Source organism: Barbus barbus (assembly GCF_936440315.1).
Source record: "Barbus barbus genome assembly, chromosome: 28".
Lineage (NCBI taxonomy): Eukaryota > Metazoa > Chordata > Actinopteri > Cypriniformes > Cyprinidae > Barbus > Barbus barbus.
Window position 1 is genome coordinate 4,897,061 of NC_136756.1, and position 26,473 is coordinate 4,923,533.

The 26,473-nt window shown below is 39.5% G+C and overlaps 1 protein-coding gene across 2 annotated transcripts; it reads left to right on the forward strand.

The window, feature by feature from the left end:
- Positions 1 to 324: 324 nt before the first annotated feature.
- Positions 325 to 26,211, forward strand: LOC306848234 (uncharacterized protein). Of its 2 annotated transcripts, XM_079382654.1 has the most exons (5): positions 325 to 463; positions 668 to 724; positions 19,981 to 20,825; positions 21,036 to 21,296; positions 22,954 to 26,211. In XM_079382654.1, the coding sequence occupies exons 3-5, from the start codon at positions 20,069 to 20,071 to the stop codon at positions 24,918 to 24,920; spliced, it is 2,985 nt and encodes a 994-aa protein (XP_079238780.1). In that variant the 5' UTR covers positions 325 to 463; positions 668 to 724; positions 19,981 to 20,068; the 3' UTR covers positions 24,921 to 26,211. The 2 variants fall into 2 exon arrangements, with proteins under 2 accessions (XP_079238780.1, XP_079238779.1); XM_079382653.1 differs by lacking the exon at positions 668 to 724.
- Positions 26,212 to 26,473: the final 262 nt, after the last annotated feature.

The window sequence follows — 26,473 nt, forward strand, 5'->3', positions numbered from 1 at the left end:
ACTTCATATTTTCACAGCCTTTACAACTGATGATTCAGACTAATCTCATTAGTAGATATTTATATATAACATTTACATAGCCTATATGGTTAGATATCTAGGTATAAGTATAGTTTGGTATAGTATAGTATAGTAGCCTATAAATATAGTAAGGTGTCACAAACAACATGAAAACTCTCTCTCTCTCTCTCTCTCTCTCTCTCACTCTCTCTCTCTCACTCGCTCTCACTCGCTCTCTCTCTCTCTCCTGCTCTCTCTCTCTCTCTTGCTCTCACTCTCTCTCTCTCTCTTGCTCTCACTCTCACTCTCTCTCTCTCTCTCTCTGGGGCTAGAACGAACGAACATAGGCGCTGACTGTATTTGTGTCGCAATGTCTTCACGGGCAGAATTGCTGAAGGGAATACAAAAGACAAATGAATGAACGACGCCAACGACTGAACTGCAACAAAAGACAGTCTCACGGGTATGAATGTTTCATTTACTCCTCTCTGAGAACACAGTTAAATATTAATGAAAATACGTGTGTATGCGAGCGCGACTGTAATAAGATGGTCATGACCATGACAGCTGCTTGCGCAGTAAACACTTTCGACTTGACGTCTCTCATGAAGCGTAAATGTTCAGCTGAAAATGCTTGATTAGAGATATATGTTATTGTTTATTTTAGTGTCGTTGCGTTGGGGAAAGCGTTGCGCTAAAGGACGTATCTACACACAGAAAAATGGTAAGCGACCGCAGCACGTCTATAGCGCAGGGTTTTTCCATAGGCTTCTAAAGAGTCATACTCCATTCCAATGATGCCCGTTATCTGTAAGGCACTAATGATGCTGCACGGGTCTACACCATCTAATATTTTGTCAGGTAATATGATATGTGCTATAATGTGGTGCGATGAAATTAGCCGTTTTGGGTTAGACAAATTAAAGTAATTTTAACGGTGAGATCACGTAGAAATAGGTAAAACAACTGTACAGTTTCACTTTGAATATGACCAGATCACAAGAATTACAAATATATTTCAAAATTCTAAATTAAATGCATTTTCAGTTCTATTCCTAGGCCTATAGTATATGTTTCTGGAGGTTAGCTTATAAAGTTTGCTCTCAAGGGGCGTTACCTTTTTCAAAAATGCAAGTAAATTCCCAATGCTGTGATTGGCGAACTCTATCTTACCTTATCCAGGCTCTCCTCAATGCCATGCCTGATGTGTTTTGATGCTGGAGATGGCCAGCACTGTATGTGGCCAGAGCCTATGTGTTTGAGTCTGAATCAGATCCCAAAGCAGAAAAGAATGAACCATGAACTAGTGCAAGTTGCAACAATCTGCTTCAGCATGGTAATTGTGCTTGCTATAATCAATTATATAAATAACTGTAGGCTATATAAAACTTATTATTATAACTGGCATTTGGCAAAACTATTATTAGGCTACTAAGCTGGCATCATGTTGAGAAAAATAAAAAAAAGTGTGTTATGAAATGGGAGAAATGTATTTCACCCAAAAATGAAAATTCGGTCATCGGTTACTCACCCTCATGTCATTGCAAAACTGTAAGACATTTGTTCATCTAAAGAACATAAATGAAGATCATTTTAATGAAATCTTAGAGATTTGTTATTCACTATGGAAAGTTTATTCACCCAAAACTCTGATGTTTTAAAACATTTATATTGAGATCAAAAATAAATCCATGCGAATAAAGCAGTTTAATCCAAGTCTTATGAAGAGACATGCATTTATATAATGAACAGATTTAATTTAGGCTTTTACTCACATTTGTTTTTATGAAGAAGATGGAGAGAATTAATTTCACCAGGTTTTTGCCAGAGACGAAGTTAGAATGAGAGACAGTGTAGGATCCACTGACCTTGTGTCATATGAACCTGCATAGACATAATGACGTCACAGACTAGCTAACTCTATGAGAGATGGTGTTGTTTTGGTTGATCAAGTGAGTCAAATTCTGATTGTATGAGCCACATTCAAAACCATACACTCAACTGTGACCACACATTGAATTCAAGCTGGAACTTTGCTCATCCCTTAATAATCCTGGCATTGTTGAGAACAGTAGAAGAAGCACTTCTTCAGTCAGTTGTAAGGCAGATACGTGCATATGTGCGGTTTCATTTCATCTGTGTTGCATATGGCTGGTCAGAAATTATGAATGAGACATTCCTTGGAGCTCCTTTCAATTGTTTATGTAACTCATGTAGCAAATTCAAACAAATAATTCAATCCATGCACATGTCTCTAAACTGACAAGAATGCTGTAATACTCTTAGTTAGATCTGACCTCAGCCAGACACACACACATACTGTACGCACATACACACAGTTAAATGGTTAAACGGGACACAGTTCTGATCTTACTGCATACAAATGGGCCTCTGTCTGTGCCTGGAAACATTCACGGAAATGTGCGGAAATGTCTGACTGTATGGAATCTGAGCATGCATGAGAGGGAAATAGAGAGGCCACCTGCACTACAGTTTTTCTCGATTGCTAAGACACATTTCTTGAAAGCTGCTATCCTTTTCTCTAAACTGTGAACACAAAACCCAATTTTCAAGCTACATTCACAAAACCTCAGACTCTTCTTGCAAAACCAAACTTTCACCTCAAAACAGTTCAATCTGTGCTCAAAACTGAACTATGTTGTTAAATCGTGCCCCGAGTCAATCAAAATTAAAAACACTACTGAACAGTCACTAAACACTACGTAGAAAAATAGAAAACACAATGCTCAGGACATGAAGCTGGAGAAATAAATGTTTATTGTTCGCTGTAGGCTAAATGCATGTTGCAAAACAAAGAAAACCTGTGCATAGCACTTGTACAAAAAGACAAAACAGAAATCTTGTGCATTTACACGTAGCACTTGTAAAAACAAACAGAAATCTTATGCGTTTGCCACTTGTGTACAGTAAGCCCATGTAAAAATAAAGTACAAAAATATACATGGAATACTAGGCCTACAAACAGTTAGACCAACCCTCCATTACAATACTACAGTACATTGGTACAGTGATGTACTGAAACATATATTTACTTACAGTATACTGTGGTACAGTATATAGAGCTGGTAAGTCCCGCCCATCCGTAAAACCACACTGGACCGTCAATGCAAGTGAATGTGAGAAAATGCAAGTGAACGTGAGAAATAATTATTTTCTCACATTCACTTGCATTGACGGTTTTTCAATCTAGAGGTCCAGTGGGGTTTTACGGATGGGCGAGAATTACCAGCTCTATAGTATGTCATACAGTAATTGCTGTCAACATTTACATACTGTACTATAATGTCAAAAAAAGGTAATTACCTGTTCTCTTCTCTAAATCTTCGGATTATGGTGGACACAGTGAATCTACTGATGTGTGCTTGTACCCTTTGTCCAGCCTCCCTCATGCTCATACCATGGACAAGAACATGGTCAATCACAGTAGCTCTGATTTCATCAGATATTACTGTTCTTTGTCTTCGCTGACCACCTCGACCTCCTCTCACACAAACTCTTCCTCTCAGATTTCTATCCATTGTAGGGCCTCACAAACCAGTGCTCTCTGAACTGGCTTACTGTATATGTTCCCTCACATCATTAGCCACAAGTGTGATCAGTTTTGAGTTGTTGTGTTCAAGTGGTGACACCTGTGCTTTAATTGTGTTTGACTTTTGTCACCTGTGCTCACCATTATGCAGCACGGGTGCATCACAATGAAAATGTGTTGGCAAGTTGTGTCTAAACAGGTGAAAAATGCTTATGGTTTTGCCAAAAGAGTGATTGATTCAATCAGTGGGTTCAGGCAACTGAGCATTTGGTTCAGACAATAGGGTTTAGTGTTTTAGCAATTGAGAAAAACTGTAATAGATTCGCTTTCAACTGGAAACTTTCTTGATGCAACTGCTCTGTTTTTAAATGTGTTTGAGCACCATTTATTAATCTTACAATGTAATAATTTAAATAATGTAAACATGTATAATTAGATCAATGACATGATGTTTATATATGTTTTTTTCATGCAGACCAAAAGTAATGCATTTATTGCATATAATGATTTCAATACATCTCTTCTGAGATTAATATGTTTCAAACATGTATGATGTGTCAAAATCCAGCCGACCGCCTAACCCCCAAACATTGTAAACTAAGTTAAAAGAATAAAGCACATGTCATTCTAGTCAGGAGCATCATGTTGTAGACAATATTGACAAAATGCACTTGTTGCTGATAGTTTTTTCAGAGTCAAGGACTAAGTGTCCATCTAATGTGTACATTAATCACCATAATGGTGACTTCAAACAGACTTCAGCAACTTTTGTAGATACACTGTTTGTTGGGTGTTGCTGGGATTATACCAGCATCCAAAAGATGACATATGCTGGTCATCTAGCATGCCAGCATCCCATGCTGTGAGTAGTAGTATCCTATACCATATGTCCAAATTATGATTTTTATGACCTGATTTATGACCTGAATTATGATCCCTGTCAGCGCTGATTGATAGGTTATCATATGTCAGATGTGTACATGGGTAGATTTTATGACCTGATTTATAGCTATGTGACCCTCTCTGTTACCCTGACTGTCATGTCACAGGGTCCTGCCAACCCTGACTGACATGACAGTAGGGTGTGTAAATCAAAGATCAAAACAGATGTTAGATTTGACTTTTGATGGATTTATGAGTGGATTTATGATGTTTTTATCTCTCACCTGTGCCATGGCGTTTTTATGGTGTTCTTTCCTGAGCTGTAGATAATCCAAGATGGCGCCGCTTTGTTCGGACGCCGTCCAGGTCGCTCCGCTAAGATTGTTTTTTTATCTACTTTTTTACTTAGTTTTACTTTCTCTTTTTACACATCTCACCTCGGCACTGATCACCTATAACAAAGAAACACTTTTGGACATTGGAAACTGCTACACCAACCTGTTTCAAGACACTTTATCCAGGAATCCAGCATGGCCTCTGGAGATTCTTCGGAACGCAGAGATGAACAATAACCCCCCGAGGCGAAGGATCAAGAAACACCGCTTGAAACGTGCTGGGATTCGAGATAGACTCAGGAAAAGGGCTCACAGTCCTCCTCTTCCGAGCATTCTGCTCGCAAATGTCCAATCCTTGGACAATAAGATGGACGATCTTAGAGCCAGGATTAGTTTCCAACAGGACATTAGGGACTGTAACATCCTTTGTTTGTCAGAAACGTGGCTTTCGTCCATGGCTCCGGACACTGCTGTAATGCCAAGTGATAACTTCTCTGTTTTTCGGACGGACAGAACAGCAGAGGCTGGTAAATCCAGGGGTGGAGGAGTATGTTTCATGATTAACAAGAAATGGTGTGATCCCAGGAATATCTCGATTCTGTCGCGTTCCTGCTCGCCTCATCTGGAACATCTTTCCATTATTTGCTGCCCATTTTATCTGCCCCGGAAGTTTTCATCGATCATTGTTACTGCTGTGTACATTCCACCACAGGCGGACACCGGCTTGGCTTTGTCTAAGCTTCACGATGTGCTCAGCGGCTACATTAACAAACATCCTGACGCTGCCTTTATCATCGCGGGGGACTTTAACAAAGCTAACCTCAGACGGGTCATGCCGAACTTTCACCAGCATGTATCCTGTCCAACTAGAGGACCAAACACACTAGATCATTGCTACACTCAGTTCAAGAATGCCTACAAAGCCCGCTCACTTCCCTTGCTTTTTCTCACACCGGAATATAAACAAAGGCTCGTTCAGAATCCTCCGGTGCAGAGAGTAGTGACGTGCTGGTCCTCCCACTCTTGATGACGTCGACTGGGACATGTTCCGGGCGAGTTCTTCTGACGTCAGCGAGTTCACGGATGTAGCATTAAGCTTTGTAAACACGCTAACCGAGCAAGCTACAGAAACAATAACGATAAGGACATTCTCCAACCAGAAACCGTGGGTGGACAGTACAATCCGTGCTGCGGTTAACACATGCACTGCCGCTTAAAATGAGGCTTTTCTGACCGGGAATATGAGCGAGTACAAAGCATTGTGTTATGCTCTCCGACGCGCAGTAAGAGCCGCTAAACACAGATACAGAGAGAGAATTGAGTCTCATTTCCAGCTCAATGACTCTCGACGGATGTGGCAGGGACTGAGCACCATCTGTGCCTTCGGAAACAAATCCTCCGCGGAAGTGAGAGCAGATCCGTTGCTGGCCGACGAGTTAAATACCTTCTTCGGCCGCTTCGATTGCAACGGCGGCGGCGCGTCTCTGCCGATCAGCGTGTCAGGGAGCAGCAGGCAGAGCAGCGATGATCCTGTAATCATCGTGTCAGAGGATGAGGTTTGGAGGGCGCTAAAGAAAGTGAACGTCAGGAAAGCAGCCGGACCTGATGGGATAACCGGCCGTTTTCTGAGGTCCTGTGCCGATCAGCTCGCTGGTTTGTTCACGTCTATCTTTAATGAGTCCCTTGCTACCTCCCTGGTTCCCACCTCATTTAAAAAATCCGTAATAATCCCTGTTCCTAAGAACAATAAACCCTCTTGCCTGAATGACTATCGCCCAGTTTCCCTCACATCTATAGTCATGAAGGTTTTTGAGAGACTTGTAAAGAGCCACATCTGCTCCTCCATCCCTGATACTTTGGACCCTCTTCAGTTTGCCTATCGCCCAAACAGATCTACGGACGATGCCATCTCTCACGTCCTCCACTCTTCCCTCACACACTTGGACAGCAACAATGGGAATTATGTAAGGCTGCTATTAATTGACTATAGCTCAGCTTTCAACACTATAGTCCCCATCAAGCTGGCTTCTAAACTCACAGACCTCGGCCTGAACTCCTCACTCTGTGACTGGATTCAAGACTTCCTCACCGGCAGACCTTAAGTGGTGAAAGTTGGCCAGTTCACCTCAAACTCCATCACCCTGAATGTAGGAGCCCCACAGGGCTGTGTCCTGAGTCCCCTGCTCTACTCTATCTACACGCATGACTGTGTGTCCTCTCACAGCTCCACATCTATTGTCAAATTCGCTGATGATACTGTGGTTCTGGGCCTCATCTCCAACAACGATGAGACCGCATACTTGGATGAGGTAGAGAGACTCACATCATGGTGCCAGGACAACTGTCTCTCTCTGAATGTGAGCAAAACTAAAGAGCTGATCATGGACTTTAGGAAGAGACAGCAGCAGCCCTACATTCCTCTTATGATCAGTAGGACCCCTGTGGAGAGGGTGAGTAGCTTCAAGTACCTCGATGTAAATATCTCTGAGAACCTGACTTGGACTACACACATCCAAACACAGGTTAAGAAAGCCAGGCAAAGACTGTACCATCTGCGACAGCTGAGGAAATTCAGGGTCTCACCAGCAATCCTGAAAACTTTCTATTCAGGGACCATAGAAAGTGTATTGACTCAGTGCATCTCAGTGTGGTATGGAAACAGCTCAAATCAGGACTGCAAAGCACTACAGAGAGTTGTGCGCTTAGCTGAGCGCATCTCAGGGTCTGCTCTCCCCTCTCTGCAGGACATCTACCTCAAATGCTGCAAAAATAGAGCTGTTAAAATCATCAAGGACTCAAATCACCCTGGTAACCATCTATTCACTTTGCTTCCATCTGGTAAGCGCTTCCGTAGCCTGATGGCAAAAACTGAGAGACTTAGGAGGAGCTTCTTCCCCCAGGCCATCAGGCTCCTAAACTCTAACTCTGTGTCATAACATCACTTGACTCCATGTAAATATCACCATATCAATAAGCTATTCATCATTTTTTCTACCTCATATGCTGCTATTTAAATACCCTGTACAACTTTTTTGCACATTCTTTTGCACATTCCTGTTATTACTATTTATGTCAACATCATACTGACCTGCACATTCATATTTATATATTTTTTATCTTTTATTTTATTCTTTTTATTTGTTTATTTATTTTTCTTTTCTACTTTTCTTTTTCTTAATATTTGTCTATACAATTGCACTGTCCTTGGAGCGGACCTGACTCACATTTCACTGCTGGCTATACTCTGTATAATTGTGTATGTGACGAATAAAAATCTTGAATCTTGAATCTTGTAGCTAGCTTCCAGCGGTTCAGGTGTTGGGTTCTTCCTGATAGTGGGGGGCAAAGGGGGGCATATTGACACCTTAAGAGGATCAATGTTGTTTTTGATCTGATTGGTATACGTTAATGTCTAGACAGGGGTTCTTCCTGACTGTGGAAAAATAGCTGAGCAAAGGGGTGCGTATTGACCCCTTAACAGGATCAATGTTTGTTTGATCTATATGTTATATGTTAATGCCTAGTCACCAATTTGTTCCTACCGGCCCGACTACATCCACCTCTGAAAAAAGGTGCTATGTCCGGGCATGTTTTTCTTTATCATCTCTATGTGTGTGCTAACACCTCTGTAGGATCAGAACAACCTAATCTGTAGGTTGAATAGATAAACTTATGAGAAGCGGTCTTAAGTTAAAAATTATTCAAACCACCAACTTCTCAGACCACCCACCCTATTAATTTCCTTCTAACAGTGAAGGTGTCTAACTGACAGTGGATATCCTCTATGTGCTTGTGTTAATGGCTTTACAACATCCACCTCATATAGATGTGCACAGAATCATGCTTTAGTTCAGTTCAGTTCAATTTATTTATAAAGCACAATAAAACAACAATGGTTGACCATTGTGCTGAACAATATCGTTTAAAAGAAATCAAAGTACATTACAGGATATGACAAGACAAACAAATAAACATTTTAAATAAGCCCTGCTTTAGACAAATAATCAACACTTTGGCAGGGATTGTAGGTGGGGGGAGTGAATGTCCAGCGCTCTCTCCACCCTCAATACCACGACTGAGGTGCCCTTGAGCAAGGCACCGAACCCCCAACTGCTCCCCGGGCGCTGCAGCATAAATTTACATTTACATTTAGTCATTTGGCAGACGCTTTTATCCAAAGCGACTTACAATTGGGGAATACAAAAAGCGATTCATCTTGAAGAGGCAGTCAGACAGAGGAAGTGCTCGTAACACCAAGTCTCAGTCATTGTTCAAATAAGTACAAACTAGTAGGTGGAGAGAAAGATAGAGGGAAAGTTTTTTTTTTTTTTTTTTTTAAGTTTAGGATGAAGTCAAGTACTGCCGAAAGAGATGAGTTTTCAGTTGTTGCTTGAAGGTTGCCAGAGATCCGGCGTTCCGGATAGGGGTGGGAAGATTATTCCACCAGCCAGGAATGGTGAACGAGAATGTTCTGGAGAGTGATTTTGAGCCTCTCTGTGATGGTACCACAAGGCGTCGCTCACTAGCAGATCTCAAACTTCTGGAGGGGATGTAGGTTCGTAAATGTGAGTGGAAGTAGGAGGGTGCAGAGCCTGTGGTAGATCTGTACGCAAGCATCAGTGACTTGAACTGGATGCGAGCTGCCACTGGTAGCCAGTGCAAGGAGATGAAGAGAGGTGTAACATGCGCTCTTTTGGGCTCGTTGAAGATCAGTCGTGCCGCTGCATTCTGAATCATTTGTAGAGGTTTGATTGCGTTTGATGGCAGACCAGCCAGAAGAGCATTGCAGTAGTCCAGTCTAGAAACAACCAGGGCCTGGACAAGAAGTTGTGCAGCATGCTCTGTCAGAAAGGGCCTGATCTTTCTGATGTTGTATAGTGCAAACCTGCAGGAACGAGCAGTCTTTGCAATGTGCTCTTGAAGGTCAGCTGGTCATCAAAGATTACACCAAGATTTCTGACCGAAGTTGATGGGGTAATCATTGATGAGCCGAACTGAATCGTGAAGTCATGCCGTAGAGTCGGAGTGGCAGGGAAGACCAGAAGTTCCGTCTTTGCCAGGTTGAGCTGTAGGTGATGTTCTTTCATCCACGCCGAGATGTCCGCCAGGCAGCCTGAGATCCGTGCAGCTACCGTTGGGTCATCTGGTTGAAAAGAGAGATAGAGCTGCGTGTGTGAATGGCTGCTTACAGTGCTCCGGGTGTGTGTTCACGGTGTGTGTGTGTTCACTGCTGTGTGTGTGTGTTCACTGCTGTGTGTGTGTGCGCACGTTGGATGGGTTAAATGCAGAGCACCAATTCCGAGTATGGGTCACCATACTTGGCTGAATGTCACTTCACTCACTCAAATAGCATATAGTGGAGCTCTATGGCCATCTAGTGGTTAAAGTGATTTTTTTTTTTATTTTAAAACTGCATTTTCCAAAAAATGGGTATAAATGTTACATTAAATCATTTAAAATGATCCATGTTATCCCCATGAATGAAAGTTAGAAATCTGGGCCTTTTATAAAGTGAATTTGACATCAAATGCTGTTTTTTTGTAAAAAGCCTATTTAAATAAATATTTATTTATTTATTTATAGAAATTTAAAGGATATCATTAGCATTAACAAACAAGAGTAAAAAAAACCTATTATCTTGTTACAAAATTAAATGTTATTGTCTGGGGTCTCTGGAGACCCCCCAAAAAAAAACAATGGGGGACAGAAATGAAAACCATCAGAGAAATTAAAGAATGCAACTAAAGTTTAATTTAAAGACAACTGACAGCATGACTTGCTTTAGTGACACACAATGTGTTTAAAAATGTTAATCATGTTTAAAACTGTAGGTGTAATTATTTACTCAGAAGTTTTAAGTGAAATGTGTATTTGTTCTTTTACAGTACACACACTATCTACAGGCTAGATTAAAATGAAAACATTTCTTAAATATCAACAAAAAGTAAAAAAACAACATTTACGATTTTGCTCATATTTAAAATTTAGCATGCTCGGATTTGTGTGTGTGTGTGTGTGAGAGAACATAAATTTGTATAATGACACAGGTATGACACAGGTATTACAAGGTGAGGGTGACTTTTCAGGACATTGGCCCATGTCCCCACTTTTCAAAACGCTTATAAATCATACAGAGTGAGTTTTTTTTGGGGGGGAAGCAGAAATGCACAGTCTCCTGTGAGGGCTAAGTTTAGGTGTAGGGTAAGTGTAGGGCAATAGCACATACAGTTTGTACAGTATAAAAACCATTACGCCTATGGAGAGTCCCCATAAACCACAAAAACCAACATGTGTGTGTGTGAGTGTGTGTGTGTGTGTGTGGCTCAGGTATACCCTGAGTTATGGGGACAAAGATGGCTATATTCAAAATCCTTGTCCTTGTGGGGACATTTTTTTTGTCTCCATGAGGAAAACAAGCTTATAAATCATACAGAATGAAGTTTTTGAAAATCTTAAAACGCACAAAGTTTTCTGTAAGGGGTAGGTTTATGTGTAAGGTTGGTGTAGGGTGATGGAAAATACAGTTTGTACAGTATAAAAACCATTACGTGTGTGTGTGTGTGTGTGTGTGTGTGAGAGAGAGAGAGAGAGAGAGAGAGACCAAATAATCAGTCAAAGTGTTGATTATTTGTCTAAAGCAGAGCTTATTTAAAATGTTTATTTGTTTGTCTTGTCATATCCTGTAATGTACTTTGATTTCTTTTAAACGATATTGTTCAGCACAATGGTCAACCATTGTTGTTTTATTGTGCTTTATAAATAAATTGAACTGAACTGAACTAAAGCATGATTCTGTGCACATCTATATGAGGTGGATGTTGTAAAGCCATTAACACAAGCACATAGAGGATATCCACTGTCAGTTAGACACCTTCACTGTTAGAAGGAAATTAATAGGGTGGGTGGTCTGAGAAGTTGGTGGTTTGAATAATTTTTAACTTAAGACCGCTTCTCATAAGTTTATCTATTCAACCTACAGATTAGGTTGTTCTGATCCTACAGAGGTGTTAGCATACACACATAGAGATGATAAAGAAAAACATGCCCGGACATAGCACCTTTTTTCAGAGGTGGATGTAGTCGGGCCGGTAGGAACAAATTGGTGACTAGGCATTAACATATAACATATAGATCAAACAAACATTGATCCTGTTAAGGGGTCAATACGCACCCCTTTGCTCAGCTATTTTTCCACAGTCAGGAAGAACCCCTGTCTAGACATTAACGTATACCAATCAGATCAAAAAACAACATTGATTCTCTTAAGGTGTCAATATGCCCCCCTTTGCCCCCCACTATCAGGAAGAACCCAACACCTGAACCGCTGGAAGCTAGCTACAGCTCAGGAAGGAACACCATAAAAATGCCATGGCACAGGTGAGAGATGAAAACATCATAAATCCACTCATAAATCCATCAAAAGTCAAATCTAACATCTGTTTTGATCTTTGATTTACACACCCTACTGTCATGTCAGTCAGGGTTGGCAAGACCCTGTGACATGACAGTCAGGGTAACAGAGAGGGTCACATAGCTATAAATCAGGTCATAAAATCTACCCATGTACACATCTGACATATGATAACCTGTCAATCAACGCTGACGGGTATCATAATTCAGGTCATAAATCAGGTCATAAATCATCATTTGGACATATGGTATAGGATACTACTACTGCTGTTGACCAACATAACAGCACCAGCATCCCAAGCTGGTCCATGATGACAGAATATTACATTTTTGCTTTGGAAATTGTGTGTAGGCTTATTCTTTAACTCTGTTAGACTTTTTTGAAGAAAAAAATCCTATGCACAAAGTGGATATACAAACTTTTTTGTGCTTTGCATAGATATTTCAGCTGTTTTTGACATGTAACAAGAAAGCCATTGACTGTCCAATTAATAACGCATCTCCTGGATATACCTCTTGAATAAAGTGTGAGCAATAGTATTATTGAAATTCATGCGTAAAAAGATCAGCAAGGGGCCAAAAACAATTTGTAAATGGTAAATGTAAAAAAAACTCTCTCTCTCTCTCTCTCTCTCTCTCTCTCTCACACACACACACACACACACACAAACACACACACACACTTTTTCAAGGGAAAATTAATTTCCCGATAACACAGCAACTGTACATGTTAAAACACATTGACACATGTTGAACAGACAGAAACTGCCTGAAGGAAAAGATCAAATCTGATTTTTCTAGAAACAGCAGAGGCTAACGGACATACTAATTTCCCTGGTAAAACTGTTTTAAAACTGTTTTTCTTTTTTTCTCTTCATCTTTGTTGGTCTGTTATACTTTTGATGATAAAACATGTTATAACAGCTCTTAAAAATGACAGACTTGAAAATGAGAAATTAGACCCTTAAAAGGATTTCCATTGGTTTTCATCTTGATAAAATAATAGATATGCTCTTTTCTTAATCAAATGAAAAACTATCTAGATTGTCTGATAACATTTTTTGAAAACAGTACGCTAACAATATCATTCCAGTTCACTACTCAAGTCTAGTCACCTTTATTTATATAGGGCTTTTAACAATACAAATTGTGTCAAAGCGACTGGACAATATCAAATTAGGAAAATAGTTTGTCAATAATGTAAAATGACAAGATTAAACATTCAATTTTCAGTTAAAGGAATTTCATTATTGAATTCAGTGATGTCATCATCCAGCTCAGTTCAGTTTAAATAGTGTCTGTGCAATCAGGTCGACGATATCGCTGGAAATAAAGTGTCCCCAACTGGATGACAAAACAAATAATGTACCGGTTATGTTGTCATTCCTTTGCTCGCTATCTGAATGCAGTGTTATAATAGGCCTAATAATAGCCCAACATGTATCTAACTCTGGGGGAATAATAAAATCATATAATAAATTAGTATAATAAAATCACCAAAATAAGTCTTCATGTTAAGAATGAATAGTACACAAACATATTCCCAAAACTGTAAAAGGTAAAGCCTTCATGACTTATTTTATGATAAACAATTTACTGTTTTAAGTGCACTCATTTATTTAACCTAATAATAATAATAATTGTAAAGTAATAAAAGTAATATTAATATGTAATTTAAAGAAATAGTTTAATTTAGCTCAAAGGGGATCATTTATGATTTTATAGGGATTTGAACAGACTCACTGTTACGGCGATTCACTGAACGAACCGTATAACAAACTCTGCACTGGATATTAAAATCCCAAATATAGTGAAAACACTATTTAATAGCACAGTAATACAATCGGCAGATTAAGACATTAACTTGTGAACAGAAAACACAAGATACTTCTCTTTTCAATATAAATAAGATTTTATTTATATAAACCTAAGACATAAACTAATCTAACACATGAACACAGGCATCCACACATTCACACGTTGCAGAAAGAGAGAACGTAAGGAAAGGATGAGTTTAAGAGAATGGAAATGTGAAATCCCAAGTTTACAGCAATATGTGTTCAATTGCACAGACCTGAACAACCATCAATCACTTATTTAACCCTCGCTTTGAGTTTCTTAATGAGGCTAAAATTTATATTAAATGCACCTGATTCAGTTAGAACCTGGAGGTTTTACTTGCTTGCTTTGCCTGTGTTAAGGGGTTTCCTTTGTGTCGTCGTTGCAGACAGGGGGTTCCCCGAAGTGTCTGATTGGCTGGAAGTACAATAATCTTTGAAGTGAGGTCTTGGGCGTTGGCTGAGGATGCGGAGTTGGTCTGGTCGAAGTTTGAAACGAGTGCAGTCAGAGCTGGACTTTGTAGCAAACTTACATTAGAACACGAAACTCCACGGAAAGAAAAGAACCTAAAGTAAAAGAATAAAAGGATGTAACGAGACTAAGTTGTTTTCCTTCTCATTATGGTAGCAGCTGGCACGTGGGCCAGAGCACGCTCAAAGAGCAGCACGCGGTGGCAAAAGAGAAGAAGAGGAGAAGGGTGACCATGAGAGTAAGAGGAAGTTTGATGGTGTGCTGAGTTTTTAAACTCGGCTTTCAGACCGTCCCATCTGGACATCTTGACCAATTAGATACTGTCCTTGCTTGGGGTGTTGCTCTGTTTCTCCACCCCACTAATAAATCATTGTTATCTGTTCAGTCAGAGGTCTGAACTTTACGGGCTCTTGCAAAGCATACTTTTGAATGTGATTTATATAACCAGAATATGATACATTTTACAAAGAATTAATTGGAAGAAACATTTAAAGCATGAATTTTCAAAATCATACATACCAAACATGAATGTTAATCCTTCAGCTATTCAATACTTATTAAAAGCAAGACATACACAATGAGTGATTAAAACAAGGATATTCAAACATGTGTGTTACATACATAATATGAATGAATGAATGATGCATTTATATAGCACATTTATTGTGTATTGCCGTACACCCAAAGCGCTTTACAATCATGTGGGGGGGTCTCTCCTCAACCACCACCAGTGTGCAGCATCCACCTGGATGATGCGACGGCAGCCACAGTACAACGGCGCCAGTGCGCTCACCACACACCAGCTACAGGTGGAGAGGAGAGAGTGATAGAGCCAATCACGTGGATGGGGATTACTAGGAGGCCATGATTGATAAGGGCCAGAGGAGGGAATTTGGCCAGGACACCGGGGTTACACCCCTACTCTTTACGAGAAGTGCCATGGGATTTTTAGTGACCACAGAGAGTCAGGACCTCGGTTTAACGTCTCATCCAAAAGACGGTGCTTTTTACAGTATAGTGTCCCCGTCACTATACCGGGGCGTTAGGACCCACACAGACCACAGGGTGAGCACCCCCTGCTGGCCTCACTAACACCTCTTCCAACAGCAACCTAGTTTTCCCAGGAGGTCTCCCATCCAGGTACTGACCAGGCTCAACCCTGCTTAGCTTCAGTGGGCAACCGGTCTTGGGCTGCAGGGTGATATGGCTGTGGAATTATAATATGCAGTTATGCATAGAAATGATTAGTTTCATTAAAAATTGAAAATGAAAGTCTTTTATGTAGTTCTATGGAGAACGAAGGCATGTTCTTCAGACAAAGGAATCTTGGTTTGGTCTGTCTTCTATGTGTGGAGACCTGCCCAAGAGAGTCTGTAGCTCATGATTTTCTATCACAGGTTTACATGTGAACATCAGTCTTGATTACTTGCAACAAATTTGACGGTCTCTTTCCTGAATTGGAATTATCAATAAGTGTTCTTTTGTCTCAATGTTGAAAGCTGTTTTGTGAAAGAGGCTTGCTTCAGCTAGTTGGAGCCAGGAATCCGATTTATGACGTTGTCCTGTTACAGCTTTGAGGCCCCCCCTCTTTCTGGAATCTCAGCTTCTCAGGTTTCAATGTTCTGATGCATCTTAAATATATCTTATTCAGTCTCTGATATCTTACATAATAATAATAAAAACTATTATTTTATTATAATTATTATTAGGCCTATTGTTATTATTATTATTATTATTGTAATAACTTTAGAACTATTGTTCTAACTTTAGCTTTTAGGGAATCATTCTTAAGATTCGATAGTTATATTATTAATTGATATTAATCAAAATGTCCAATTTATACCTTATTAACCATACCTCATTAACGACTTGTCCAGCAAGCATTAAACCAGTATGCCTTAACAATTCAGATTAATTCCATGGCCACAGTGATACTGAATTGATTAGGTAATGTTGATATTAGGTAAAATTAGCATAAGTAAAATTTTGAGCGTAGGTAACGCAATCTTTTGGCAAATAATTAAGATTTGAAAATCACATAGCAACAGACAAAAGAATTCTTAATAGAATCAAAGTTTATTTTACTACTCTAACACAATACTAAGCTAAACAACACAAAACACACACACACATTGCAGGAAATTAATTGTTTTGATCTGAAGAGAGTTTTAGGTTCTAATGCTCGTTTTCAAGAATGCTCTAACTTAAACCTGAGGGAAATCACACGCATGGAACTTCACTATCTTTACTCTTAAAGATAACTACAACCAGTTTCCAGCAGAATTAGGAAGTATTGTTTGATTTACTTGCTTTCAGCTGAGTTTCAGTTCCTTTGCTGTCCCGAGGGAGTCCCGGTTTGGATTGACGGCTGATGTGTCATCATTGGGGAACCCCTCTTGCCATTGGTTGGTTCCTCTGTGAAGTGATGACGCTCCAAGGAAGTTGGTTTCAGTTCTTTGGTTCTGATGTTAAAGTTTCTGTCGAAGTTTGACCGAGTCTTGATCGCTGTTCAATGCTCTGCCATGATGTTAATGGCAAAAAGCACTTAGCAGCACGATCAGAGCAGGAACCTAAGTTCCAACAGCGTGTGAGCAAGCAGAGAGAGACGAGCGAGCTGAGCTTAAGCTGAGACACACAGTTGGGTGTCTGTCTTTAACGGGCCGATTTGGGATCCACCCACGGGCGAGTGACTCAATGGGATTCTTCTGCACAGCTTCTTTCCTTGCATACATTATCTGTTCAGTTATTTTATCACATGAAGAAATTATTGACAGCAGATTTACAATCGTATTGTAATCATACATTGATGAGAAAAGCCAATTTCCATCCACACCAGATTATTGCTGATAAAATCAGCTTTCATTCGAAATCAAACACCAAGTATTTTGCATACCTAAAATACATATATCAATTGTATCTATTACGCGGTTAAGCCATAGATGAAACAATCCTTAATTCTAAATAATCACACCAAGCATGTGAAACTAAACAATAGTGAAGTTAAACATCAAAAGATTACAACAATACCATAGATTCCAATAACACAGCAAGCTTATAAATGACATGAAAACAACCTTAATATATATTGTAAATATGATATATATATATATATATATATATATATTGTTTTTGAGTATATTGCTTCAATAGCCGAAGCAATTATAATTTGTCCCTTTTAAACTGTTCTAATTCAAAGGTTTGAGTCTCTTTGTCTGTTAATACGCCGAAAAGGCGCGTTTTAGTTTGGAATGTGGAGAGAGAGAGAAGAGTTGTTCGAGGTCATGAAGATATCACGTTTGGGGAGACCTGGAGATTTTCTTAGCTCGGACGTCGGTTGCAAATCTGTCTCTCCTAGGTGATAACATCATTGAATTACTGCGTTAATGGTCAGGAAATCAGGGAGGGTTTGTGCCGGAGTCTCTCCAAATGACAAGGTCTTGCCCTGTTTCTGGTTGAATTATGCTTAAGTGATAAGAAACAACCGTGAAGTCCTGTTTTAAATACATTCCAGATTTTTCCACACATATGCCCCTTTGTTTTAGGGGTCTCGTGAGGCGTTAAGGAGAGCAGAGCAGGATGCTTGAGCGCGGTGTTGGTCGCTAATTAACTTTATGGCCACAGATAGGGAAAGTACTAACTTCCTCCAGAATGTTGCGGTCCTGTAGACCTGTGTATATGTTCTTGTTTTCGACCAGGCTCTACATTATTATACATTTAGGTTACTTATGCATTTAGAAGAAGCTTTTATCCAAAACGACTTACAAAAGAGGAACAAATTTCTCCAAAGTCAGTTACAATGCCAGGTTTATTATACAATAATAATCAAGTGCTAAAATTATTAAAGATAAAGATTTTAAAGATATTAAAGATTTTGACGCACATTTTCTTATTAAATCATTGTATTCCACTTCGTTCCCATTACAATTGATAGAGAATAATTTAAGACAATTTGCTGCAGGCCTATTCCACTTAATAATATGTAATGTATATGTAATATTTCTTCATTTTCATCATATTGTGTTTGTAGTTGTCCAAACTTAACATGTCCACCCTGTCATAGTAAAATATTAATTTACATAAACGTTTTTCAGAAATTCAAAATATATATTTTAAGCAGTACACATTCAGCTTCAACAATGAACCACTTTGCTAACTGAAGGTAAACCATGTGTTTATTAAATGCTAACTTTAACCAAAAATGTCCACCCTGTCACCAAGCCTTCCATGACAGGGTGGATATGGTACATGACAGGGGGGACATGAGCATAGTTTTTGCCAAATTCTGATAATGATATAACAAGGGCTATTGATTTAACATGTTCAATTGGTGTGACTAATTATGCGGAAAACAAGGTTGAATTGATAAATGCATTTAATGCACCCCAGCCCAGAACTGTATGCATATGTATCTTATTTTGCATGCAGTTGCGTTGTGATGAACATGATGGAAGGCAACGACTCACTGTGATGTAGCCTGTTAGAATGTGCCTAAAATTCAAGATAAGTGGGCAAAAACAAGCCCAAAGCAAACGTGCCATTTTCCTGAATATCTGCTTGATTGCAAATGTGATATACAACAGGTCAATAAACAACCCCCCCCCCCCCCCCCCCCAAAATCAATAGTTACATTTTAAACACAATACTGTCAATATGTCTGTTTTTGTTCTATTTCTCCAAAGAAAATAGTTCCAAAAAATCCACAGCAAAACTGTTGTGCATCTCTGAGCAACACGCTGGTGTTTCCAGGTGTTTCGATACTGAATGAATCCGTGTTTTTAACAAATCTAGTCAAGTCAAGTCAAGTCTAATCCAGGTGTCTGGCCTCCGCTGACAATCAAGGCTGCAGACATCATCTCCCGGTGCCGATCCACCATCTGATCCGGACACGGACTGAGAAACAGAATAAGAAAGAAAAAGACAAATATTAGCGTAGATGCCATTCTTCTTACGATGTAACGAGTACATTGTGTGTAATGGGGAGTTTTCCCGGTTCCAGTTGATCTAATTAATGCAGCCTAACAATCCTTTAACGGATTTGAATAATAGAAGTGTATTAGTGTGTTATGTGTAAACCAGGTTAAAGAAATGTGTCTTTAATCTAGATTTAAACTGACAGTGTGTGTCTGCCTCCCGAACAGTGTTAGGTAGATTGTTCCAGAGTTTGGGTGCTAAATAAGAAAAGGATCTGCCGCTCGCAGTCGATTTTGATATTCTAGGTATTATCATTATGTAATTAAAATAGGTAAAGTTGGTGCTTGCTGAATGTAATTTGTGACTTTCATGCTTCCTTCTGACCTTAGGTGTGTGAGGAGACTAATCATCTTGTTTTACGCTAGGTTGATCTCAGGAAAAAGCGGATGCTTTGTAGAGAACTGAAGCTGTAACAACTAATTGATCCATCCGTCATTTATACCAGCACAAGTAATTAAAAAGCTCAGGTGCATGTATAAAAATATACATGCCAAATTTTAATTTAACCTATTCTCTCTGCAGGAGAAGAAATGAGAAGGAACAGCTGAGCATATGATTTCAACAAGCAACCACAGCCATAGGCAATTTCACTACAGGACGGACTGTCACTATGGTGCCTCTACTCCAACTCTTTTTTCTAATGCCTCTAATTAAGCCAATCACAAATCATGTCCATGGAAACTCTCTTTCTCCTCCAACTACTCATTCAAATCACAGCCTGTTTTCTCAGACTTACATGCTTGTCAGAAAAACCGATGATAGATTGGCAGCCAATCCTGCGTTAGAAACTGTGAGACCCTTTCTTCATGGCTTCTATCGGAAAAGTGTCATTAAATCAAGTGGAGATTCAAACGAATGGACTGTAAGCAGAAATACTGAGGACACATTGTCAGAAAAAACATCACATACTGACATAACTGGGTCAAGAGGTATATTTATATTATCACCTAAAAACAGAGTCAAAAGAGATCCTTCCCAAAATGCCATAATACCACAAGATGCTACTGGAAAAGAAAAGGAGACTGCTGGTGAGACAGAGTCAATGACAGAAGAACCAGTCGGTGAATTTGAAGAGAAAGACTTGTCAACAGTTGGGTCAGGTGATATGTTAATATCCAGAGAAATTGGCTTCATTGGATCATCAACACCGGCAATAACATCTCTTGATAAAAGGCATACCCAGTACAGACCGCAAGTTCAGACTGCTTATAGTGTGCTGGCTAGTTTGGCCACAGTACAAACAAATCTAACAAACAACCCTTCACTCGGGACCAGTCCTTCAACAACTTCACCACCTAACGAAAAGCCGGTATCCACTTCCAGTAGGATTAGCCAATTGGACGTTAACAGGACTGAAGTGGAAATAGGTAGAGTATATGTAGTAATGCTGCATTCACCTAAATAACTTAAATTAAAAATGGCACCTTTGAGATTCTACTCTTTTACTCAATCACTTTTTTCTGGAGCAACAATAGCTAAATAATTCACTATATTATTTTACTTATTTATTCTGGTAAAATTGTAATTACTAAGATGATGTTATTGTACCATTCCTCAAATTTTCTTTTGTTTATCAGGTAAGTTGGGGACAGCCACTCCAGATAAAATTCAGCCAAGGCAGTTTACCACTTTACAGTCACATACTGAAGCCACCTCTCTTAGCACAAGCACAACCAATCTACAACTAGAAGCACCATCACTGGGAGTGGACATCATTACTTCCAACTATTCACAACCAAAAAGCACTTCACAGTCAACAAAATCTGTAAAAATACCCAATGACCAGTCAAAGGAGCCAGGAACGAAAGGAACAGTGACCGATATAAAGAACACTAAAGGTATGATTTGTCTGAATGAAAACAAACAAAAAAAATGGTTCATTTGAATCTTGTTCTTTTGTAACATTAGTGCTTTTTAATGTGATTGTGGCTGTTTTCACTTGTGATCAGATCTTTTATGCAAAGACATACTGTACTTAAAATTATACTTATAAGTATACCTGGCATATTCTGACAAGTATACCGAAAGTATACTTGGCATATACTTGTATCTTTTGATCAAGATATACCTAAGAAAAGTATAATTAAGTATTCAGAGTATACCTGGTTATTAAACAATTTTTTCCACACACATATTGGCTTCTTTGAGGTGGCATTGCAGTTTTATAAACCAACATGTCAGCTTTGGGGTGGAATATTTATTAATTTAACTTAAGTAAAGTTCAAGTATATTTTACTTTAAGTAATATTAGTGCACTAGTAGTATACTATTATGTGTTCTATTTTAATGTTTCTTGAGAGTAAAGTGGCCTGCTTTAAGTGTAACAGTAGTAAACATATATATTGTATATACTGTATGTATGTATATGTATATATATATATATATATATATATATATATATCATTAATTTGCAACTACATGCCTACTAACTCTCAGAGTAGACTGTTAGGTTAGATGTAGGGTTTAGTAGGTATATACATGACATATACTTGCAAAGTTTCTTACAGTCAGTATGTTGTATGTTGTGGACTCATCAAAATAAAGTGTTTGAAGATATTAAGCAGACAGTCTACTAATTCACTACTGACTGCTAGTTGGCATGTAGTTGCAAAGTTACTTACTGATAGTAGAACGTCTAAAGTGGACTATCAAAATAACGTATTACCTAGTGTTCTAATAATTTTGACCACCTCTGCATATTGTTTATAATATTAATTATTTGTGCACTATAAGTATGCAGTAAAATAGTATAAATAGTAAAAATCTATATGCCAAAAAATCTATATGCAAAAAAAAAAATCTATATGCCAATAACAATGACAGAAAACATTTTACATACTTGTATTTCACTGTCTGCATTGTAAGTTCATTAATAGTTCATTAAAAATGCATATAATTGACTATATACAGTCCCAATTAACTGTCCAGTACTATGTGCGATAGCAGTTACCTTATCTAACTATGCTATGAACAAATGTTTGGGAGATGAGTGTTCAAATGTTGTCTGTTAATGTTACTGGCTTATGGATAATTTTATTGAACATATTTTCTAAATTGGTTGGCATGTTCTTCCTATTTCCTTTGGTTTCCCCCCACAATCCTTGGTTTCCCCCCACATGCAGGATAGGTGGCTGTAGGTGTGAATGTGTGTGTCCGGTATTGTGACCTAGTGAGTAAAATGGCTTATTGAAAAAGAAGATAAAACAAAACAAAAACAAATTCACATAGGACAGGACAGAAGAGAGGATTCAGTCATATCACAGGAGGGCCGAATTATGACATTTTGATTAAAGATTACTATCCAAAGGTTTGTTTCTATCCAAAGCGACTTTTATTGCATTAAAGGTATACAATAGGAATCAAACCCATGACACTGGTGTTGGTAGCGCATTGTACTATTGTTTGAGCTAAGGAAAGCCTATGTGCTTGGTTTATGTTATGCATTTCACACAATTACCTCAATAATATTTCCTCTCCCTCTTTTGCTTTTCACAGACATACCCACTTTTCTAAGGACTGCCTCCCCTCACCCGACTGGACATGGGCATTTTCTATTCTCAGAAAATGATGGAAGTCAGTCAGTCTCACAGGGAATAGTCCCATCTCTGAAGTCAAACCCTGCCTCTCCAACCTATGCCCTACCCAAGGACCCCTGTGCTTCTGGTGTGGGTCCCTGTGTTTTTTCCAAAGATCAAAACAACAAGGATAAATATGGCGCAACAAATGGGAGCTTTTTAGTGTGGGCAGACTTAAAACGCACACTTTCATTTGCATGGGAGCTGCATGTATTTGGTTCTGCTGCCCTTTTCCTTCTGCTGACTGCTGGCTCAGCCCTCAGTTTAGCATTATCTCCCAGCTTGAACTGCCCTCACCGTGGTGAACTGATACTAACCAATAGCCTCTTGCTAGTTGCAGGTGCAGTTAGAGCAGGCCACTTCTTGCTCGACCCATATGGGACTCGGCTCCTCTTGCCACCTCCTGTCGTAATAGCTTTATACACACTGCCGTTACCGCTGTTAATTCTAGCACAGGCTGCATTAGTGATACTGGTACTAAAAGAGACCGGGGTAACCTGGCTTCCACCAACACTTCAGCGCCCCCCTTTTTTAGGAGTGTTAGCTGTTTTCCAATGCACTATCCTACTTGCTGCAGACTTACTTTCCCCTGCACTTTCGCCTGCTGTTCCCATCGTCCTTCAGAGCCTCACGCTAACTGCAGGCCTCGTGCTGTGTTTAGGCTACATTTTCTTGGCACTGCCACGCTTCTCTCACATGCATGCAGCTCGGGCAGGGAATAAGGGTATGGGTGAAGGAAAGGTGCGGGTTTTAGCACGGGTACTGGCAGTGTGCGCTCTTCTTGGGGTGCTGTGCTGTCTGTTGCACATTTATGCCTGCTTGTGGTTGTATGGATTTCTAGGAGACTGGAGGCGCTTTCGTTGGGCATGGTGGCTCTGTCAGTTCTGGGAACGACTGCTGGAGCTTGCCTGGGCTTTCTGCCTGCTTCTGATGTCTTCTTGGGTCTTCTGGAGACCCAATGGAGGAGCACCAAGACAGGAAGGAGCTGCCACAGCAAGCTTGCCCTCACCCTCCCAATCATCAAACTCTACCAGCAGACATACATGCTGGGCAAAGATTGTGCAGAGCCTCAAGGTAAGGCAACAAAGGAAATCCGAAAGCAATGGGATTGGAGGGTCAAATAGTGGTGCAGGGGCCGGAGAGTTGCCCAATAACTGGGCAGGACAGGAGCGATCAGGGGCAGACATTAGCAAGAGCCTCATACGAAATCGTGATCCACTCAAAGACAGCAATCATTTGCGCAATCTGAAAGGCTTTACAGGGGGCTCTGCAGGTTCATTGCTAAGGCTGCAGGCACTTGCTCAGCCCCTTCAGCGCTCTTTAAGCAGCAGTTTGGACAGGGACAAGGAGTCAGCCATCTCCCTCTGCGATTTTGACCTACGTCCGCCAACCCCAATTGACCTCAGCCGCAGTATTGATGAGGCACTTCATCGTGAGCATCTATTAAGGGGTGAAAGTCTGTTCCAGCCATTACGACCGCCATCACCTCCTCTGTCTCCGAACCTGTGGATGCGACGGAATAGTGACCCTCAAATCACGCTGTCATTGAGCAGTGATGAACACACATTGCTCACAGAGTCCTCCGCTGGTCTGGATCGCTCCATTCCTAGTGCTGTGCCCAGCCGACAAGTCACAGCGCCCCCCACACCCACTCATCAGGGCTTTCGTTGGGTTTCTGAGGCACAAGTGCCTTCCTCTTTGTCCTGCCCGGTCTCACTGCACCCTTCCCCGAGCACAAGCCTCATGCCCAGTGCAGAAAACACAAGACCGTTTCTAACCCCTGACCTTGACAGTTTGCAATCAAATATCAGAGGGGGGCAGAGTTACTTGGAAGTCGCTCGAAATGATGACTCAGCCAGTGTCAGCAGTGACATTATTGACCTTTGAACATGCACAGCAACTCCAGATTACAATGCATTCACATTCTCCAGAAAGTAGAGATTATACATTTAATCATGACTTGCTGTTTAATTGTTGTATAATGCCACTTAAAGGGGAAGAGGAACATACTGTCAAGTGGCTTCATCAGATTTTATTAAATGGACTGAAATGTTAAGTGCAATATGCACTAGAAATATAAGTTTTTCCTTTAAAAATCTTGTTTACAGTAATGCACATACTATAGACGTCTATGGGGCAAGGCATACTAGATGCAGAAATCTAAAGCTTGTATTTACTATTATTAATGTTTTCGTACAAAATGTGTTATTTGATCTGTAATCTTGTCATTTTAGTGGTGGGACCACTGTTTTAGGCAAAATAACCTCTATGAATTATGATGTGATGATGTGAATTAATGTAATTTCTTTTGGTGTAGTTGGCAAAAAGTTAGTAGTCTCCTGTTGTTACATGTTATATTTAAGTTTTGTGGCTGTACTTTGCAGTAGTGTGCTTATTTTAATGTTTATTCTGGTGCAGTGCCTTGTCCCATAGAGCAACCTAAGTGCTACCTTAGCATGCATTGTAAGAGCTGTGTCTGGACAGTGTTTTTTTCCCCTTTTGCACTGCATTTGAACAGAAATTATACTGGATGTGCCGGAACGTTGACTTTCTGGCCCATGCTTTGTACTTCCAGTAACTTGTACTTCCTGCAATGCAGCATACATAAAACATACTATTCTCACAACTGGAGTTATGTTTAGTAAAATCATTTTGATATAAATGACTTGTCAGCTAAGCAGAACAGAATTTGGTGACTGGTATATTCAGCGGTTTAGTCAAAATTTCAACACAGCTGGATGCTCAACTCATCTCTACTTTATTAGATACAGAAGAACTCTATGTGAGCAATAAATTATAAAATGCTGTGAGTATAACTTAAACAGATTATGTATATACTATATTTTTGTTTGTAAATAATGATCTATTCTCTTTACATTTAATGCATTTACTGTGAATGACAATCTTTCCTACTGCAACATACTGATCCTGGCAGAATAAGGACTAAAGATACACTAGATTTCTCCAGGCATATCTGTCTGTAGGACAATACAACAGGTACATATCCTGAGAAATGTTCATTTAAGTGTGACATGAATGGAACGTGATTATTTGCTTTGTACATTTTCTTGTTGTTTAGTTGAAAAGTTTTGTTCCTCTCCCTTTTATTTTTAAAATGGCAAGGAACAGTTTTAATATTACTTTCATATTTGCAAATAAACAGGATGTTGTATATAGAGATTGCAGTCAGAGGCTGACGAGTTCTAGTGGTTTGAGTTGCCTATTCATTGTCAGTCACTGACAACTATATTAACATAGCTGTATTAACATGTGCATAGGTTTCCCTCGTAAATAAATCAATAAATAAAAATCAGTGCCATAGCAGAAAACAAACACTTTGACTTAACCAGGCACTATCTGTGCTTGTATTGTGCTGTGCCATATTTTAATTGAATTATTTTATTTATTTTTATTCTTTTCAGCTAAAGTCTGCTTTCTAT

Excerpts from the sequence above, each read along its gene's own strand:
- LOC306848234 (XM_079382654.1), top strand. The coding sequence starts at position 20,069 with ATGGTGCCTCTACTCCAACTCTTTTTTCTAATGCCTCTAATTAAGCCA. Across the intron at positions 20,826-21,035 it reads CAGGACTGAAGTGGAAATAG|GTAAGTTGGGGACAGCCACT; the intron begins GTAGAGTATATG and ends TTTGTTTATCAG. Across the intron at positions 21,297-22,953 it reads CGATATAAAGAACACTAAAG|ACATACCCACTTTTCTAAGG; the intron begins GTATGATTTGTC and ends TGCTTTTCACAG.